At 38.1% G+C, this 21,606-nt stretch overlaps 1 protein-coding gene across 5 annotated transcripts; it reads left to right on the top strand.

Moving 5' to 3' along the window:
- Window positions 1-540: 540 nt before the first annotated feature.
- Window positions 541-20,787, top strand: LOC119500725 (protein FAM124A). 5 transcript variants are annotated; one of them, XM_037790600.1, is made up of 5 exons: window positions 541-978; window positions 3,416-3,732; window positions 7,313-7,344; window positions 14,562-15,319; window positions 19,817-20,787. In XM_037790600.1, exons 2-5 carry the CDS (start codon window positions 3,677-3,679, stop codon window positions 20,597-20,599), a joined length of 1,629 nt encoding a protein of 542 aa, XP_037646528.1. In that variant the 5' UTR covers window positions 541-978; window positions 3,416-3,676; the 3' UTR covers window positions 20,600-20,787. The 5 variants fall into 5 exon arrangements, with proteins under 5 accessions (XP_037646528.1, XP_037646526.1, XP_037646527.1 ...); XM_037790598.1 differs by having other exon boundaries at window positions 14,553-15,319; XM_037790599.1 differs by lacking the exon at window positions 541-978 and having other exon boundaries at window positions 3,185-3,732; window positions 14,553-15,319.
- The last annotated feature ends 819 nt before the right edge of the window (window positions 20,788-21,606 follow it).

The following is a 21,606-nucleotide window of genomic DNA, read 5'->3' as shown; positions in this document are numbered from 1 at the left end:
AAACCCACTTTAGATGCATCATTGACACCTTCTCTAGAAGGTCTTTGACATTTATGCACCAAACACCAACAGAAACTCATTGTATGTGCAAACTGCAATAAACCTGTTTCGTAAGTTCAAATCAAGTCAATGCATTATTTTAAATGACTTTGTATTGCTAATTGAATTATTTGAATGTATTTTGATGGGAAAAACTGGGGGAAAATCAGTTTTATACATATTTTAATAACCTGTTTCCGAAGTCCAAATCAAGTCAATGCATTCTTTATTGCCAACTGACTTATTTTAATGTATTTTAATGAAAAAAATGGGAAGAAATCCATTTTATACATATTTTAATGGAAAAAAAACATATTTGAAGGGATATTTAATACATGTGTTCGTGTAAAGGTGTGCCGAATTAAAGCGAGTAACTTAAATGTGTATGTTAATGGTAAGAAAACATGTTCCAAGAGCTGCACATTGTCAGAGAAGCAAGACAAAGTTAATTTCACATGTTTTTAAATGGAGTTTGGTGCAACACATCTCAGCGCAACTTTATTTCATTTATGTACCAAAACACAAAACACAAATTATTTGTATGTGCAAACTGCAATAACCTGTTTCTGAAGTCCAGATCAAGTCAATGCATTCTTTTAAATGACTTCTTTATTGCTAATTTAATTATTTTAATGTATTTTGATGGGAAAAAACTGGGGGAAAATCAGTTTTATATATATTTTAATGGCAAAAAAAGCATGCCGAATTAAAGCAAGTATACTTTAATGGTAAGAAAACGTGCTACCAGCGCTGCAGCGTGTTAGATAAGCCAGACAGCGTTAATTCGACCTTTTTTTTAATGGAGTTTGGTGCAACACATCTCAGCGCAGCTTTAACGCGCTGGAACAACCTGTACCAGACAGCAGAGATAATGTGTTTAGTATTTATGGTAAAGTGAGACATCTATAGTGTTTTCTGATCAACGTGGACGCAGTAACGGTAGACAGAGAGCTGTGGGGATCAGTGATAGAGGCGCTGCTGGCCTGTAGACCAGACTCCTCTCACGAAACACACCATTCTGTGTGTCAGCCTGTAGAGAGACTGTTAGCTGCTAGCTGAGTTACTGTTACTGTTATAATGTTATAATGTTATCATGTTATAATGTTATAATGTTATAATGTTATCATGTTATCATGTTATCATGTTATCATGTTACCTCTCTGACGTCCTGGTCGGCGCTCAGGAAGCCCTGAATGTAGCTGAACATCTCCGTTACAGACATGATGAAGAAGAGCTGCTAGCTGCTAACAAGCTAATTCATTAAAACATCAACGTGCTCTGAGCGGCGCGGAGAGATGATGTCATCACGTTCTACGTTACGATGTTGTCGCCAAAAGTTTTTTGATAAAAAAATGTTGCTTAAAGATTTTTAAAAAGGAAAGATAATAATAATAATAACAATAATAATAATAATAATAATAATAATAATAACAATAATAATAATAATAATAATAATAATAATAATAATAATAACAATAATAATAATAATAATAATAATGATAATAATGATAATTATAATAACAATAATAGTAGTAGTAATAGTAAAAATAATAATAAAAAAAATAAAAAAATTTATTATCAGTATTATTATTATTATTATTATTATTATTATTATTAATAATAAAAATAATAAAAATGATAATTATAATAATAACAATAATTATAATAATAATAATGATAATTATAGTATTAATGACAACAACAACAATAATAATAATAATAATAATAATGAGAATAACAATAATGATAATAATAATAATAATAATGACGATAACAATAATGATAATAATAATAGTAATAATAAAATAAAATAATAAAAAAATATATATATTATTAACAGTATTATTATTATCATAATAATAATACTAATTTTGTAATGTAATATTATTACAGATATTGAGCTTTGTAATGTAATATTATTACAGATAATCAGCTGCTGCCAACTTAATAAAAATAAAGATAAAAACTTTACATTATTATGGGAAAATGTGTTTTGTTTCTTAAAAAAACTCAAGAAAATAAGATAAATATTTTTTTTTACATATATATAATGGATTTGATCATTTTGTTGGCAAAACACGCATTAAAGAACTTACATATATATAATATAATACAATATAAACGTTATCTGAATAAATGTAAAAAGGAGGGATTTATATAAAATTATATATAGAAATTTACATAAATAAACTACTAAATTTTATTAGAGTAATTTTTTTTTAATTAAGTGATGAGAAAAAATCATTTGAAATCATGTATAAACCAAACAAAGGTTGCTATAATGAATATGATATTTATTTATAAATGAGGATGATTACATTCATTTATTAAGTTTAAATGATCCATAACTCTTATTTATTATCTTGTCTGTTGTTTATTCTGGTGTAATAACAGACAGGCTGCATGACGTCATTCAGCCTGTAGGTGGAGCCAAAGCAGCACACTGCTGATGATGCCTTCAGGTGCTGCTCGGAAAAAGCAAAGTCAAATGTAAAACAGCCTCAGCTCATGGATACTTCATGTGGAGTTCAACAGCGTTTTATCACAGTTAAAGGAAGATTACCAGACAAACACCCAGTTTTTTTATTTATAATTAAATAAGTATTTCCATCAGTTAACCGTCTCAGCTCTTTGAGCCCATTTCCAAAAACAGAAAAAGTAAAATGAAAAATGTTTTAAAAAAATAATTTTATGTAATTTTAAAATGCCAAAAATAAAAAAAATACTCAAAATAAGTAAAAACTAAAAACAAATTGAAAATAAAATAATAATACTCAAGGCAAGTCAATAAGTTAGCTATTTTTAATTGTAATTATGTGATAAGTAAAAATTGTGACATTCTTTTCTCAAAATTACGAGATACAATGTGTTTGTTTAAATGTTTCATTTTTTTAAAATCTTTTTTACTTTTCTTTAATTTAATGAAATTATTATTATTATTATTATTATTATTAAATTGTACTTTTGAATTTAGCTTTGTTTTTTGTTCTTTTGTTTTTAAATCTATTTTCTTTTTCTTTAATTTAATTTAATTCATATATTATTGTTGTTTTTATTTAATTTATTTCTTTCATTTACAATTACATTTTCTTTAACATTTAATTTAACTTTGTTTTTTTTGTTCTTTATCCTTTTTGCATCGGCAGCGGGTGGGAGGTTGGCTGGGAAATAATATGTTTGTTTCTGTACACCTGATGTTACTTACAATAAATTATTACGAAAAAAAAACACTAACTATATCATAATTTTTGGATTTACAAAGCAACATTTTTATTTATCTCATTATTAAAAAATGATTTATTGACTTGTCTTGAGTATTTTTATTTTAAAATTAAAATCAACCTCCCTCATTCTGATTTACTTCTCTCGTCTTCAGATTTCCGACGGGCTCCTGAAGGCATCAGCACAGAGAACAGACCATAATAACAGACGGTCAGCCTGTTGCTCCAACTAGAGATCCAGACAGCAGCAGCTCACTGCAGCTCCAAGAGTTATAAACTCTCTGCTGGTCCAGAACCGGGTCTCTGGTCTGAACCGAACCAAACCGGGTCTTTAAACGCCTCCTGGACCTCTGGACCTCAGAACCTGAAACAATGAGACCAGCTGCTGCTGAGCAGAACCTCTGAGATGAGATGAGATGGAGAAAACCTCAGCAGAAGATGACTGCGTGGATTCAGGAGCCGAGACTGGAGGGTGAGAGAAGCACAGATACTCTATATAATAATATATATATATATATATATATATAATATATAATACATAATAATAATATATATAATATTCATACACTCTAATGAGCGAGCAGGAGAATATATAGGCTAATTATAATAATATCTGGCGAGGTAATTAAACCTTTTTTGTGGACATAGATTCTCATTCTACATGTACTAAAACATGTTTTTATTAAGTTAAATGTCTTTATGTAGTGTATTCATGAGCCGAATTAAAGCGAGGACACGTTACAAGGGAGACATGATGCTTTAAGAGCTTCACCTGGTCTGACAGGCAACACAGCCTTAAATCGATATGTTTTTACATGGAGTCTGGTGTGACCCATCTCAGCAAAGAGTGCAATGTACTTTATATTTTAGGAAAAGTGACAATTTTTTTATTCATTCTTATCAACAAGGTGATGTGACGTTAGACAGCAAAGCTTACTGATTGGAGAGCTACATTTTGTTGTATTTATTATTATTTATTTATGCTGATATTGCTGGTGCTAATACCTGATGTAATGTCTGATCATATGGAGGAGGTGTAATCCTGTTCTAGTTAATCAGCTCTTAATGAGAGTACAGACACATTGGAGCTTAATTGAAGGTAAATTAATGTTTTGTTCCTTCTGTTTTCAGCCATTAGACAAAGATGTGCTTCAGTTTCTACTGCGGTATGTCACAGCTGGATTTCACAGCTTGATGTCACAGCTGGATGTGTTGTAGTAGTGGAGGATCTGTGTGTTAGTGTGTGTTTTAGAGGCAGATACATGACCCTTGACCCTTTTAAAGACTTCAGCAAAACTAGAGAATGGTTTATGTCTCTCTTTATTTTCTTATATGTTGGTCTAACAGTGTCCATGTACCTCAGACCCAGATCTGTTATAGTGGTATTGTTGGACATTATACGATCTTATTCAAGTGACCCCTAAAATTAAAAGGTTACTGGATCACATATTTTTTTTAATGCATACATTTAAAAATAAATAAAAAATAAAAAATAAATAAATAGAAATAAATGCAAAAATAAATAAATAAATAAAAAATTGAATAGAAAATAAAGACATAAAAAAATGAAAGGGAAAATTAAGCAGAAGAGTAAATAAATAAGGGACTTAATACAAAGATAAATAAATAGAGGCATACATTAAAAATATAAATATAAAACAAAAAAATAAAAAAATATAAATAAATAATGCAAAAATAAATAAATCAATTTAGAATTTACTAAAAAATAAATACATAAATAAATAAAAGAGAAAATTATTAAATAAATAAATGCAAAAATGAATTAATTAATTAAAAATGTAATACAAAGATAAATAAGAGGGGAAATTAAACGGAAGAGAAAATAAATAAGGGAATTCATTTATTTAATAATTTATGGCCCAATTTGCGCCAGGCCCATGCACATGTCTGGAACTGGTGGCGCCCCCTATGGAGTCATTTCTGAATAGCTTATCTATCGGTAACTATCCCCAGTTACTAAAGAATATCAATGGAAGTTCTTTACAGTTACTAGCAGAGGAAACAGGAAAACAAAATGCAGAGTGTTGTAGTCGGCTCTGAGGAAAACGTCGTCTTTGCGACAGCGTTGCCAACAACAACAGTAATACCAGTTGGAATCACTAAAGAGGGAAAAGTTGTCTGTTTCCACTTTAACTGTTGGAGGTGGCAGCTTTAAAACGCTCCTGTGAGTCACAGTTTGAGGATTTACTGATTTATGTTTAGTGTCTTCGCTTCTCTTTGCGTTTAATGTGTTTGGACGGAGATGAAGCGAGGCAGCGTGGCCAGACTGGGATGCTAACTGAGTCCTGCCAGATACAGAAACACTATTATACTAAACACCCAGCGAGGGAGCCATCAGACACACACACGCACGCACGCACACACGCACGCACGCACGCACGCACGCACGCACGCACGCACGCACACACACACACACACACACACTACGACCTCCAGCTGAAGGCGGGTTTTTCCACATTGTCATTTTTCTCTGAGCAGTTTCACTCCGTGTCCTCCTGCAGGATCCGTCCACTCGTTTATAATCTATATTTGTCTTTTCTTTCGCTCCTAACATTTCCACCTTCTCCCCATCCATCCCCGTCTCTGCTCCACTAATGCTCCTGTTAGTTAGATTGATGACGTCCTGCTGCAGGAAACAGACTCGCTGCTCTGTTTCCTGCTGTCCTGCAGCTCCGCAGGCTTTATTAGTTTAGAGACGGAGTCACAGGGTGGACCGACGGTCCTCTCCGGCTGTCAGCTGACTCCCGTGGGACTAATAATCTCAGGTTGTGAGCTGAGGTTTCACCATGTGGAGGATGCAGCTACAGCGTCTGCAGGCCTCTCAGACGTTTCACATCACAGATATTTGTGTAATTACACTAAATTTGTTCTCTAATCCGCTGAGATCAGATTAGAGGAAATCTAATTCTGTTTCTCTCTCGGTTCAGAGATGGGAGCTTTAGATTAGACGCGTCTCTTCTCTGGAGGACAGGTTCTGTGTGGGGGACGAGGACGATCCTTTTACTCAAAGAATGTTTTTAGAAATTCGCTCATTTGCTTTCTTGCAGAGAGTTACATCAATAAACCGTGGTTAGTTTAAGGCTGGTCCACAGATGTTACCAGATGTGTAAAATGTGAGAGAGCCCACACATAATGACATATTGTGTTAAATTTAACAGTTTAGTTCCTACTCCTGTTCTTCGTCCAAAAGATCTTATTCCAGTGACCCCTAAAATTAAAAGGTTACTGGATCACATATTTTTTTAATACATACATTAAAAATAAATAAGAAATAAAAAATAAATGCAAAAATAAATACATTTTAAAAATAAATGCAAAATAAATTAAAGGGACAATTATGCAGAAGAGTAAATAAATAAGGGAATTAATACAAAGATAAATAAAAAAAAACACATACATTTAAAAATAAATATAAAATAAAAAAAACATAAATAAATGCGAAAATATTTAAATAAATAAAAAATAATGCAAAAATAAATAAATACATTTAAAATTTAATAAAAAAAAAATACATAAATAAATAAAAGGGAAAATTAAGAGTAAATTTATAAGAGAATTAATACAAAGATAAATAAATAAATAAACAGATACATTTAAAAATAATTATAAAATAAATAAAAAAAATAAATGCAAAAATGAATAAATAAAAATTAAATTAAATAAATGCATTAGCCGCGGCCACCATGACGGCGGTGGTCGTCCTTCCTTCTTCAGTCAGCTTGGTTCTCTATTGGCTATCGTATCGTACCAACAAACTACGAGTATAAGTAGATTAAAATAGAGAAACTCGGGTAAAGTACCTGGATATTGTATTTGAGCTCAGTAGTAGTACTTGTTCCCGTGTTTCATCCCTTCAGATAGAAACCACGGTGACCTCTCAGTCTCCTCTCCTCCTGCTGTCAGCACTTTATGTGAAACAGGAGAGTCGTCCTGTAAATCATGTTGAATGTTCTTCATACTGTAATATAAACTGCTGTTTCCTCTCTGTTTCATGTCCTCTCTGTCTGTCTCTGTCCTGTCGTCCTCTGCAGGTCTGATTACAGTCCCCTGTCCTCAACCAGCAGTAAGTAAACTAATAAAGCCTCTCCAGACAGGACTTTATCTCTCTGATGCACACCGACTAAAGAAACACACTCACGGCATTTTATTACTGATGTCATTAAGGATCCCCATTAGTTGTTGCCATAGCAACCGGCAAATCTTCCTGGGGTCCACATCAAGCACGTTACAAACACATTAAAATACCACACAAAATACAAGAAATAACTAGTTACAGATAATACTTATGACACCTGAGATAACATACCAAACAAAACAAACAAATAAGTATGTAAACTAAGCAAAATACGTAAACTAAGCAAAATAAGTACTTACTTATTTCCCGGTGATTATACACTAAAGAAAACATAGTTATTAATATTATATTACATTTCTGCCAGTAGATCCCCCTGAATGCTACACACCGGTCCTTTAATAGTGCTTCAACTATGATGTGTGATTGTGGAGATGTGTGTTTGCAGAGGTCGTGACCTCTCCCCAGGCCTCGCTGCACAATGGGAGGATTATATCCAATATTAGCTCATTAATCTGGTCGACAGGAAGCTGCGTTATCCACCCAGAACCACACCCGCATGTCAGGAAGTAAAGGACCACATGCTGAACACACACAGTGATCCAGCAGAGGTTCTGTTGTCTCTCCTGTATCTGATGAACTTCTGCCCTCTATTGTCTCTGGAACTAAACGTGCACTTTGTCATAAAAACACCAGAACTTTAAATATAGAGGAGGCTGTGACCAGAAGTGTTCAGCGCTGAGGAGTTGTGTTGTAAAGTGCCATGCAGCCTCGTCTCCTGCCTCCTCAGACGTATATATTTAGGTTCTGGTAGAGAGAGTGCTCCTGTTTATACAGGTGGTCTTGACCCCTGACCTTTGACCTCAGGTCAGACCAGCCATAAGCCCCCCCGTAGACACACTCATATCATGTTAAACCACTAAAGTCAGTCTGACCGAGGTTACACTGCTGTAGAAAAAGGTCCAAAGCCAAGCACCGCTGCTAGAGGTATTAAAATACAAACTACTTCTTAGGGTACTAGACTTTAGGGTAAATTCTCTTCACTGTTGTGCAGCATCTCGATTATTCAAAAAGACTTGAAACAAGTTCATGAACCAACATCAAATTAACGTGTTAAGATGTGGTGTTTCTGTTGTGTATAGTCTTTGGCAAGAGCAAATATATAAGCAAAATAAGTACATAAACTAAAAATAAGTATGTAAACTAAAATAAGTATGTAAACTAAGCAAAAAAAGTATGTAAACTAGACAAAAGAAATATGTAAACTAAGCAAAATATGTACGTAAACTACGCAAAATAAGTATTTAAACTAAAATAAGTATGTAAACTAAGCAAAAAAAGTATGTAAACTAGACAAAAGAAATATGTAAACTAAGCAAAATATGTACGTAAACTACGCAAAATAAGTATTTAAACTAGACAAAAGAAATATGTAAACTAAGCAAAATAAGTATATAAACTAAGCAAAATAAGTATGTAAACTAAGCAAAAGAAATATGTAAACTAAGAAAAATAAGTACATTAAATGTATTTTTTAATCTCAAATATCAGCTTTAGTTCGACCTCACGCTGTATTTCTGTTGTGTGGAACAGAGAGTTCTTATTGGTTGAAGTGAGATCTGAGACTGGCGTTCACTCTGAGGAAGATGACGAGCTCGTCTCTGTTAGAAGGACGCTGCTGAGTCTCCTCTTACACGGCGAACCGCTCTCAGTGATGTCAGCCAAGACTCTTTCAGCACCTGATGGATCCAGGACCACCCAGAAGAGCCCAGCTGAGTGTAGCGTAGCGTATGAGGCTCTGCCATGAAGCAGCCTGGTTAAGTGTTACCAAATGTGTGTCCTCCAGAACGAGGTTTGATCTGAAGACGCTGCAGTCAGCTGTTTGTTAACGAGTTCATTGAGGCGGTTTATCTGTCAGCCTTCATCTTAATGAGTTAGTGAGTGTCGTCTGTAGTAAATAGCTGAACAGTAAAATGTGTTTTTGGTTCTGAACTTCAGCTCACTGGGTTTAAAATGAAACCATGATGATGAGCTGGGAGTTGGAGGTTTTCACGGGTCTGAGGGCTCCTTTTTAACCATCTATAGCGCCTGGTCCAAAGTGCATTTAGGGCGTGTCCAACTCCACCACTGCTCATTAAGCGGCGCATAATCTGGGCACAATGTAAGGTGCAAGAGGTAAAGGGGTTCTATTTAGTCTCTTAATTAATCACAGGTGTGTTTTGGTCGAATTAAACCAATCAGAGTGTCGTCTCCCGTTACCTTTAAAAGTCAGGTGTTCCTGCAGCGGGCGCATCGCTATTTAAAAGGCCGATTGGCCGGTGGACCCTCGGTCCATCAGCCTCAAAACGCCGCCGTTTAGGGGGAGAGGGCCCGCAAACGTTGAAGTCGCCGACGTCTACACTCACGCACACACACATAGGGATGATGGGAGGAGACGCCACAGAGGCATGTGGCCACCGTGATCTCTCTGGTCACGGTGGTCACGGCAGACACATCTTACTACCTGAATAATGCCTTTTTGCGCCGCGCCTTTTTGTGCTGCACTTTTTTATGCAGCTTTTTTGCGCCGCTATGCGCTGGGTGTAAGATAGGCTTATTCAGATATCGGGATAATGCTTTTCTTGCACCGCGCTTTTTTCTCTACTTTTTTTGCAGTGCTAATTTATGCAGCTTTTTGCACCGCTTTGCGCCGGGTGTAGGATAGAACCCTTAGTTTTAAACTTTTAAACCTACCTGCATTTAAACATTATGAAAGACCTGGTTATCAACAGGTTTTTTGATAAATATCACAACATTGATCTTTTCTAGAAGGCGGTTGAAGGAATGAAAGAGGGAGGCTGCGTTACGTTACCTTACGTTACGTACAGTTACGTTAATCAGAGTATGAACGGCTGCATGTCAACAGAAATATTAGTAGAATATTCATTTTCATTAGCCATGTAAACAGCTTAGTAGGAATATTGTCTTTTTAGGAATAAAAGTAAAAAACGGGATATTTTGTGCATGTCAACGTCGTCAGTGTTCTGGTTGACTCTCACGGCTCTCATGGCGTTGTTTTTCAGAGAAGAAGCTCCAAAAACTCACTGAACACTACAAAACTTCTGTGTTTGACATGTTTAAATAATGAAATGTTTCACTGAACTAACAGAACTTAATATTAAGGTACAGACTTTACATTTTACAAACAGACGTATGAGTGTTTTTACCAGATGACATGAAGACGCCCCGTCTTAAATATCCTCCTCCAGTTGTTTTCACTTCCACTGAGAGCCGAGCTGGAGCAGTGACTGCACTACTATATATATATATATATATATATATATTTATATATACACACACAGAGAGAGCTAGTAGAGTTTTGGCTGCTAATCACTCTCATATGTTCGGGGCCTCTAGCAGGCGTGTTATTTTAGCTCACGTCATCATCGTCGGTGCGTCTGGCTGCTGCCAGCATCTGTTTCCGGTTAACACTGAAACACAGAGCGAAGGTAAAAGTCTGAGAAAGAGAGAAGACACGCCTCTCTAATAAATGTGCACACTGATTGTGTGTGTGTTGACACATGCACGAGCGTGTGCACGTAGTCAGTCGAGTCAGAGCGTCAGCTTGAAGACGGAGTAGATTAAAAGCTTAGAGATGCTCTCCTCCACAGATTTACATCCAAACCTCTTCATCCCTTCCCTCTAATGGATTCTTCTCATTACTGATGAGGAACGATTCAGCTTCATCTGTTCACAAAGTTCACAAAGCACATAGATTCTACAAAGGTTTTAGTCAGGATAGGACCAGGAGGACTCTCCATCTGGCACACTTGGATACCCAAAATGTGCCAAATGGGTTTTCTACCTCTTAAAGGGAATCTGGCTCTAAAATACTCCTGATATCCACTACAGGAGACTATGGGCACACAATGGAGCCTTTGGCCATGACATTTACCCTGTGCATCATCACATTATACCATTGTGCATCATCACATTATACCATTGTGCACAGTAGAACATCAATAAGAAAAAAACTAAATTTTATAATTTTGACTCCAATTGGAGTAGTTTTATTATAATAATGAAATATGATAAAGTAAAACTTAGATAATAACAAATAAGATCAATAACAATGTAAATAAGATAAGAAAATGGAATCCGAAGTCAAGTTTGTACATGACATTTTTCGAATAAATGTCCGTAAAAAGTCTGAAAAAAGCCAAAAAAGTCTGAAAAATTTCCAAAACAAAGTCTGAAAAAAGTCTGAAAAAAATGCTTGAACAAATGTCCGAAAGAAGTATGAAAAATGTCGGGGAAAAAAATCTGAAAATGTCAGATTGTTTTTCTAAAAAATGTCAGAAAAAAAGTCTGAAATTTGTTCGAAAAATGTCCCAAAAAAACCTAAAAAGGCAGATTAATGTCTGTAAAATGTCCGAAAAATTACATTTGAGAAAATCCGTTTCCCTCAAAACGTAACTGAGAATGCAGTTTAGTTGTGCGGGAACGTCATTTTGTAGGAGACAGGGTTGAAAAGTGATAGAGATGAAGCATGTTTTCAAACCAAATCTACATTATTGATCTCCTTATCTCAGCTTTATTGTTCATTATTAGTTCTAATGATTCAGAGGTCCAACAGTTTGTGTTGCTGTTGATCTCATCTCATGTTGTGACCCGTGTGAACGGATCCACTGAGAGAGTTAGTGTCCGATGTCCGATGTGCCTTACAGTAAATACCCTCCAGATCCCGATCATCCCTGTGTTTGGTGTCTCGATGCCGGTTACAAGTCAGAGAGGCACACAGCGGCTCTAATGGGATCAGGCCGTCATTAACAGTGTGAGTGTGTGTGTGTGTGTGTGTGTGTGTGTGTGTGTGTGTGTGTGTGTGTGTGTGTGTGCGTGTGCGTGTGTGTGTGCGTCAGGACGTTTGTTTCCTGGCATCCAGCCTAAACCTGCAGTGGATCTTTCTTTATCTCTTCAGCCACATGAGGACACTTTGTTATACACTAACGGTGGAGAGACATCGAATCCGGTAAACAAACGGAAAGACGTGACGGAAACCAAACCGGTCTGAAATAAAGTGAAAAATTGTTTGAAAAATGTCTGAAAAAAAAGTCTGAAAAAAGTGCAAAAAAAGTAATTCTAAAAAAAGTGTAAAAAAAAAGGTCTGAAAAAAAGTCTAGAAAAAATAAAAAAAAAAAGTCTGAAAAACATTTGTGAAAAAAGTTTTTAAAAAATGTCTGAAAAAAAAGTGTTCGAAAAAAGCCTATAAATGTCCGAAATAAAGTCTGACAAAATGTCCCAAAAATGTCAGAAAAAAAGTTTTTAAAAAAGTGTTGAAAAAAAGTCAGAAATATGTTCGAAAAATGTCCAAAAAAATCTGAAAAAGTCAGATTAATGTCCAATTTTTTTTGAAAAAAGGTCTGAAAAAAAGTGTTAAAAAAAGTCTGAAAAAAATTTGTGAAAAAAGTTTTTAAAAAATGTCTGAAAAAAAGTGTTCCAAAAAAGCCTGAAAATGTCTGAAATAAAGTAAAAAAAAGTTAAAAAAAAAAAAAAAAAAAAGGTTTCTGAAAAAAAAGTCTGTAAATGTCCGAAAATGTTTTAAAAAAAAGTCTGAAAAAAAGTCAGAAATATGTTCGAAAAATGTAAAAAAAAAAAAAATCTGAAAAAGTCAGATTAATGTCCAAATAAATGTTGAAAAATGTTGTCAGCAGAATTCTGAATATACTACAGGCCCGATTTTCATGAAACTTGGAGGAAGGGTGTATCATGGGCCGAAGAAGAACCCAGCAAATTGTGGAGCAGATCAGAAGCACGGCACGGATACATGCATTATTTCTCCCTCATGGAACCGGCCTTGGTGGAGGTCTACGCTCTCAGAGTGCTCCTCTAGTCTGAGCATGTTTTCATCCTTTAAACCTTTAAACCGAGTCAAAGAATGAAACTTAATGTAGAAACAACTTTTTAGAGATTCATTTTACACCCAAAAATAAATAATATTCACTTTATGCACATCAAACTTAGTTTAAACTCTGTGTTGTGTTTCAGTCTGGACGCTGAGCTGACTGTCGTTACACCTCAACGTTTCCTCGTAACCTGATCTCAACATGTAGAAAATGTCGCCTCTGTGGTCGAGCAGAAAGTGTCCTTTAGTAAAAGGCCAGCGGGACTCGTGAGACCGAGTCTGTCCCTGTTTGGCCTCTCTGTTTCACGGAGGGATTCTGGCAGCGGCCGACCGGGCGGCCGTGCCAGGGACATGAAGACGGAGTGTCCTTTCCCAAACCCACGAAATGGGACGAGTCCCCCGAGAGGTCGGATAAAGAGCGTAGGAACACGAGAGAGAGCGTGGAGATGAGGAGATACGACACATGTAACATGGCTGGATATGACGGTGCGTATTGTTGTGGTACCTGAGCCCGGCTGCTGAGTTGTTCAGGTCAGAGATCACGGCGAGGCTACCGCTGAGGTCTGGAACATTCCTCCGGGCTTCAGTAACGACCTCCTAATGGCACTAATGAGCCTCCATAGGGGAGCTCCGCTCCACATGGGTCTGATGGTAAACACAGAGAGACGGAGTGAGAGGTGGAGGAGTGAAATGGAGAAGGCTGGGAGTCAGAGATGTGAGAGAGAGAAGGATGGGAGACTAGAAAAAATGTCTGAAAAAAAATGTTTGAAAGAAAGTCTGAAAATGTCCAAAAATAAATTTAGAAAAAAGTAAAAAAAAAAAGTCGAAAGTGTTCGAAAAAGAAAAAAAAGAAAAAGGAAAAAAAGTTTGAAAAAAGCCTGAGAATGTCTGAAATAAAAAATACCCGAAAGAATGTCTAGAAAAAAATGTTAGAAAAAAAATTCCAAAAAAAAGTGTTTGAAAAAAAGTAAAAATAAAATGTATGAAAAAAAGTGTTTGAAAGTCTGAAAATGTCCAAAAAAGTCTGAAAACGTCCGAAATAAAAAAATGTCCGAAAAAATGTCTGAACATTTTTTTTCTAAAAAAAAGTCCCAAAAAAATTCTGAAAAAAAGGGTTAGAAAAAGTCTGAAAATGTCCAAAATATTTCCACAAAAAATGTCCGAAAAAAGTAAAAAAAAAAAAAAAAAAAAAAAAAATCTGAATAAAATGTCCGAAAAAAATTTACAACATTTGTTCAACAAGCTGATTATAATTTGATTTTGTCATTTTCTCTTCTTCTTCCTCTTAACCCTCTCTCGTCTCGTCTTGACGCTGTTGTACGTGGAGGCGAGTTATCCATGGGCGAGTTCCAGGATCCCTTCCTCGTCTGTGTCCACCTCATCGCCGACCCCGGCCAGGGAAAGTTCCTGCAGCGTGCCGCGGACGCCGTCCTGGCATGGGTCCACCCGGAGCTGCAGCTCTTCCGGATCTCAGAGCGGGCCTCCGTCTCCCGGCCCAAGCACCATCACAACGGCAGCCCGGTCGCCGCCTTCCAGCCGGCCCTGGCGGTCATCGTCTTCCTCCAGGAGGCGTATGGCGGCGAGGAGCAGATACTGATGCTGCACCGCGCCATGCAGAGGCCGCCGTGGCGCTACCACCACACCGAGCAGGTCAGCAATGGCCGCCGGATGTTGCCGCTGACGCCGTGCAGTCAGGACTTCTTCACCCTGTCTGCCGGCACGCCGCTCTGGGCCGTGCGGCAGGTCCACTACGGGAAGGAAATCGTGCGGTTTACGGTTTACTGCCGACACGAGAACTACGTGGACATGGTGCGTCTCTACAAGCTGCTGCTGCAGCGCCGCGTGGCGCAGAAGAAGGAGGACTTCTGCTTCTTCGTGTTGTACTCCAACCCGGACATGGAGATCCAGCTGTCCTTCAAGAGGCTGCCGCGCGGGCAGAGTCCCGCGGCGCTGGAGTCGGCGGTGATGGAGGTCAGGGTGCGAGACGTCGGGACGCTGGTGCCTCTGCTGCCGCGGCCCTGCAGCCCTATCAGCGAGGTCCGCTGGCAGACGGAGGACTACGACGGGAACAAGATCCTGCTGCAGGTGAGACCACTTCCTGTCGGTGTCAGGTTGTTTTTATCAACTACGTCTTCTACTTTTCAAAGGACACTCAAACAAAGCAGGCTGTTCTCATCCACCGTTCAGAGCTACCTACTAAGAGTAACATATCTATAATAGCACTATAATCTGTACATGTACAGGTATCCCACCGATCATTCTGTATAGGAAGTATAAAGAGAGACAGACGCAGCGTAGGGAGGAGGTCGGGGTGGACACCAGACTTTCACCAGGAGACCGCCGTATGTGTCCCGTGTGAAACCAGAAGTCAACGTTGATTTATTTGTCACGTAACTTCTGTACTCATTTTAACCCAAAACACCATCTTTTCACCATCAAGTTCTTTCCTGTTGAAGACGGAAGTTTATTTTGAAAAGACTGGAGCGGAAATTGCTACGTGCGTTTGCTGAACATTTGTAGGAAAACGCACGAAAAAATGAGGAATAACTTCGTTTCATACGTATCTTTGTATCTTTGTATCTTTGTATAAGGATACGTTGAATAAAACAGTTGGTAAATAAATAGAGCACACTATATAAAACTAGGGCTGTCAAAGTTAACGCGATAATAACGATAATAAAAAAGTAAAAAAAAAAAAAAATGTCCGAAAAAAATCATCCAGACTGTAAAAAGGTCCTTGTGAGGAGGTGATCAGTTTCGGGGTGGGGGGGGGGTCAGTTGGTCCAGGCGGTGGCAGATTAGTAGTTGTGAGAGTTGAAGCCGATTAGGCCGCGGTCCATTACTGGGATTGGGAACAATAAGCTCATCTGTCATGACAAAGGAGCGAATTCAGGATGCTGAACAGCCACCTGGCCTCCAGTCATCAGCTCCTCTGAACCACGACGCTGGAACTGCTTTACAACAAGGAGGCTGGGTCACGCGTCATATCTCCGGGGGTAAAACACAACATTCAGTTAACTATCATACTGTATATCACGATACAGCAGCACATCCTCACATTCTAGCAGCTAGAAGGAGGGAATGTTTGCTTTTCTTTACTTGAGAAATGACTGAAACAATTAATCAATTATCAAAATAGTTGGAGATTCATTTTCTGGCGACTAATCGTTTCATCTTAGATAGAATCAATCTTTGTGAAACCACAGTCTAAAGACCTTTTAGACACCTTTACACACCTTTACACACCTTTACACACCGTTACGCACCTTTACACACCTTTACACACCTTTACACCTTTACACACGTTTACACCCCTTTACACACCTTTACACACCTTTACACCCCTTTACACACCTTTACACCTTTACACACCTTTACACACCTTTACACACCTTTACACCTTTACACACGTTTACACCCCTTTACACACCTTTACACACCTTTACACCCCTTTACACACCTTTACACCCCTTTACACACCTTTACACCTTTACACACCTTTACACACCTTTACACCTTTACACACGTTTACACCCCTTTACACACCTTTACACACCTTTACACCCCTTTACACACCTTTACACCTTTACACACCTTTACACACCTTTACACACCTTTACACCTTTACACACGTTTACACCCCTTTACACACCTTTACACACGTTTACACCCCTTTACACACCTTTACACCCCTTTACACACCTTTACACCTTTACGCACCTTTACACACCTTTACACCTTTACACACCTTTACACCCCTTTACACACCTTTACACCTTTACACACCTTTACACTTTTACACGCCTTTACACCCCTTTACACACCTTTACACCCCTTTACACACCTTTACACCCCTTTACACCCCTTTACACCTTTACACACCTTTACACACCTTTACACACCTTTACACCTTTACACACCTTTACACCTTTACACACCTTTACACTTTTACACACCTTTACACCCCTTTACACACCTTTACACCCCTTTACACACCTTTACACCCCTTTACACCCCTTTACACCTTTACACACCTTTACACACCTTTACACCCCTTTACACACCTTTACACACATTTACACCCCTTTACACCTTTACACACCTTTACACCCCTTTACACCTTTACACACCTTTACACCCCTTTACACCCCTTTACACCCCTTTACACCCCTTTACACACCTTTACACCCCTTTACACCCCTTTACACCTTTACACACCTTTACACACCTTTACACCCCTTTACACACCTTTACACCCCTTTACACCCTTTACACCACTTACCTTTACACACCTTTACACCCCTTTACACCTTTACACACCTTTACACACATTTACACCCCTTTACACCTTTACACCCCTTTACACCCCTTTACACCTTTACACACCTTTACACACCTTTACACACATTTACACCCCTTTACACACCTTTACACACCTTTACACCTTTACACTCCTTTACACCTTTACACACCTTTACACACCCTTACACCCCTTTACACCTTTACACACCTTTACACACCTTTACACACCCTTACACATCTTTACACACCCTTACACACCTTTACACACCGGGGACGTGACAAATAAACTACACCAAAATGTGAACTACTGGCCTGTGAATATTTTGCATCCAAAGTGTTCCTAGCAGCAGATGCTGTCATGTTGCAGGTTTAAGTTACGACACTTTTGTTTGAGTTATTTTAACCCAAACTGCGATCTTTTCCAAAAGCTAAACAAGTAGTTTTATTTTGAAAAGACTGGAGCGGAAATTGACCCATGCGTCACGTGTTTCTGCACATTCGTAGGAAAACGCACTAAAAATACGTTATTGAAAGTCGTGCTGAGCGTCACAAAAGAAAGGGAAATCCGTGTCTATGTGCACGAATAAAATAGATTAGATCTCGTGATTATTTCACAAACTGCCGTGAGACGGTGTTGGAGAAGAACAGAAACAGAGCGTGGTTATTAAAGGAATACTTCACCCACAAAATGACCATTTATATATCAACTACTCACCCCGTGTTAAACTGGAATTCTTGAAGAAAACTTCCAGTTGTTCTCTCGTTCCTCCACGGTGAACGGAGAATCCAAAAAGAAAGAGTCGTATATGCTCACTACTTCCCAAACATCTTCACTAAAACCTGACTATTTAAAACATTTCTGCTTGTGCAGGCGAGCTACTCGTCTGAGCTGGAGAAAGTGTTAATAGTTACAAAACACTTTACACAAAGAAAACAGATAAGAGGATATAAAAGAGACAATGTGAGCTCTCACATCTCCCCGTCGTACACGCTCTACCCGCTGCTCTACCCGCTGCTCTACCCGCTGCACTACAACCTCAGAAACATCACGCAGCACAATCAGCAGAGCGTCCTCTTAACGAGACAAACAGGTGTCTCCTTAACGAACTGTATCCTTTATGAACTGTGTCCTTAACGAGCTGTGTCCTTAACGAGCTGTTTGCTTAACTAGCTGCACGCTATACTATAATAGAGACTCTCTGGTCACTGTCATCCAAGACGGAGGATACACTCCCTCTTAAATGATGAATTTGGTGTAATCCATGTGAAGTTCTCTGTACTGTATCTCCAGTATATTTAGCTTTATTACTGTCAGAGATACAGACATCGGTTGTTTCCTGCTCTGACTTCAGTCTGTAAATCTCAGCTCAGCTCTCGTTCTCAGGAAACTTCTGCTTCTATGATATTTATTGTTTTTGAACCTGAACATGTGGAAATGTGTAAAAAACTCCCCTCTGTCCTCCTCCGTCCTCCTCCGTCCCCCGCCGTCCCTCCTGGACGTGACCGCCTGGAGGCTGCTGAGTGGAAACTTACTGCTTCTTGTTTGGTTGGAGAGGTGGACAGAAACATGGAGAAACTATCAGCATGGAGAGTAAACTATGTAGAGAGGGTAAACTGAGCTGACGGAGCAGACAGGAGGACAGAAACATGGAGAAACTATCAGCAGAGAGAGTAAACTATCGAGAGAGGGTCAACTGAGCTGACGGAGGTGGAATGAATCCTCCTCCAGACCGGTGACTCTGAGGATGATAATCTGACTGTAGATCTGCGGTGAAGCAGCTTCTCTCTGTGTTCTGGTCCATAAATGGAGGTGTGATGCTCACGAGGCTCTGATGGGTTCTCCAGCTGCTGGTTTGGTTCATAAAGTGGTCCGGCTGAGACCAGGAGGCCTGTGGGGTTTTTCCCCGTTCCCTCTTCCTCCTTCACTTCGCTGTGTCGCTTGTTTGCAGCCTTTTCTTCCAACACTTTTTTTCTGACATTTTTTGGAGACTTTTTTTTTTAACTTTGTTTCGAACACCTTTTTGACATTTTCAGACCTTTTTTGATTTTTTTTTAAAAACTTTTTTCTGACATTTTTTTTTACATTTTCAGACTTTTTTATCAAACTTTTTTTTTTTTTTTTTTACTTTTTTTCGAACACTTTTTTTTTTTTTACATTTTCAGACCTTTTTTTGCCATTTAGTGTTGAATCTGTAGTTCTAGTAAAACTGGTCTGATGTGAATAAAGTTGAATACGCAGTCTACAGTGTATATTACAGAATATGTTCTGGTTGGTTTCAGGTCCAAGGTGCTCACTTCCAGCACCAACACGGTCCCTGCTACATCTCCTCCTCGGTCCCTGAGTCCGCCTCGGCTCCATCCACCTTCACCCGCAGCGCCGCCTCCTACCGGAACCGCCGCCACCACCATCGGGTCCCATCCCGTCTCAGAGTCCACCAGACGTCCCACAGCTCCCACAGCTGTCAGCCTCTGGCCTGCGAGGAGCCGGAGGAGCCGGACGAGTCGGACCCATGGAGGGGCCCCCGGTCCGGCTCTCTCTTCTCTCTCCCCAACCTGGGCTCGGCCAGCTCCACCTGCTCCTCTCCCGGCCTCCATCACCGGAGCCACTCCCTCACCCGGAGCTCCTCCCTCGTTCCGCCCTTCCGGCTCAACCTGGACGCTCTGATCGGGGCGGAGGAGACGGACGTGGACACGGGGGACACTGTGGATCAGGGCGGCGGCGTGGACCTCACGGTGGTGTCTGCCTACATCAGGTCCAGCCTGCCACAGACTCCTCGGCCGCTATCGGCGCCACCTGAAGACATCGGTCCGTCCCTGTCTCCTGGCGTCCCAGAGAAGGCCTACAGGGCGGCGACGCTGGGCCGGACTCCAAACAGCTTCAGAACCATCAGCTCTGCATCCACCCTGTCAGGGGGGTCTCGTATCCACGGCGCGAACTCTAACGCTGCTCCGTCCCTCAGCGACGTCTCCATCAACCAATCAGACAGCTGCAGCATCATCAGCGCTCCAGTAGAAGAGGAAGACGAGGAGGACGAAGAAGAAGACCAAGAGTTCTACATTTGATGGATTATTGTACAGCTCTACTCTGCCCCCTGGTGGTTGACCTGGAGCACAGCATTAACTCTACTAGTATGGAGGACGGAACCTGGCAAAATCAATAAATAAATCAATCAATAAATAAATGACTCCATAAATAAATAAATGTGGCATTAAATGTAGCAAAAATAATATAAAAAATAAATGTATCCATTAATTCATTGATAAAATGTGACATAAATTGATATTTCTGTTTTAATATGCTTCTATATTTATTTATTTATCTTTGTATTAATTCCCTTATTTATTTACTCTCCTGTTTGATTTTCCCTTTTACTTACTTATGTTTTATTAATTTTTAAATGTATTTATGCATTTTTTCATTATTTATTTATTTATGCATTATTTTATTTTTAAATTAATTAATTTATTTATGTATATATGCATTTTTTAATTATTTATTTCAGCAGGATTTTCTCTTTGCATTTCACCCCTTATTTATTTTTCCAAACTTATTTATTTCTGTATACTTTTCTTTATGCATTTATGTCTCGTTATGCAAATAAGTGTGTCATCATGGGGTCAGAGACACACGTTGAGTTAAATAAATATATATATTTTTTTTTTAAATGGAAAATAAACAAATAAATAAATTAAAAATTAAAAAATTAAGAAAAATAAATACGTAAATAAATATAAAGGAATTAAACAGGAATAAATAAAAACATACATTGAAAAATAAATATAGAATAAATAAATACATACGTTTAAAAATAAATAAATGCAAAAATTAATTAATTAATTAATTCAAAAATTAATAAAAATTAAATACATAAATAAATAAAAAGGAAAAACAGAGAGAGTAAATAAATAAGGGAATTAATACAAAGATAAATAAAACAGAAAGGTCAATTTATGTCACATTTGATCAATTAATTAATGGCTACATTTATTTTTAATATTTTTGCTACATTTAATGACATACTTATTTATTTATCGAGTCATTTATGTATTGATTTATTTTTGGGAGGTTC

This window comes from Sebastes umbrosus, chromosome 13 (assembly GCF_015220745.1).
Source record: "Sebastes umbrosus isolate fSebUmb1 chromosome 13, fSebUmb1.pri, whole genome shotgun sequence".
NCBI lineage: Eukaryota > Metazoa > Chordata > Actinopteri > Perciformes > Sebastidae > Sebastes > Sebastes umbrosus.
Note: the sequence above shows the minus strand (reverse complement) of the source record. Positions and strands in the feature narration are given on the sequence as shown.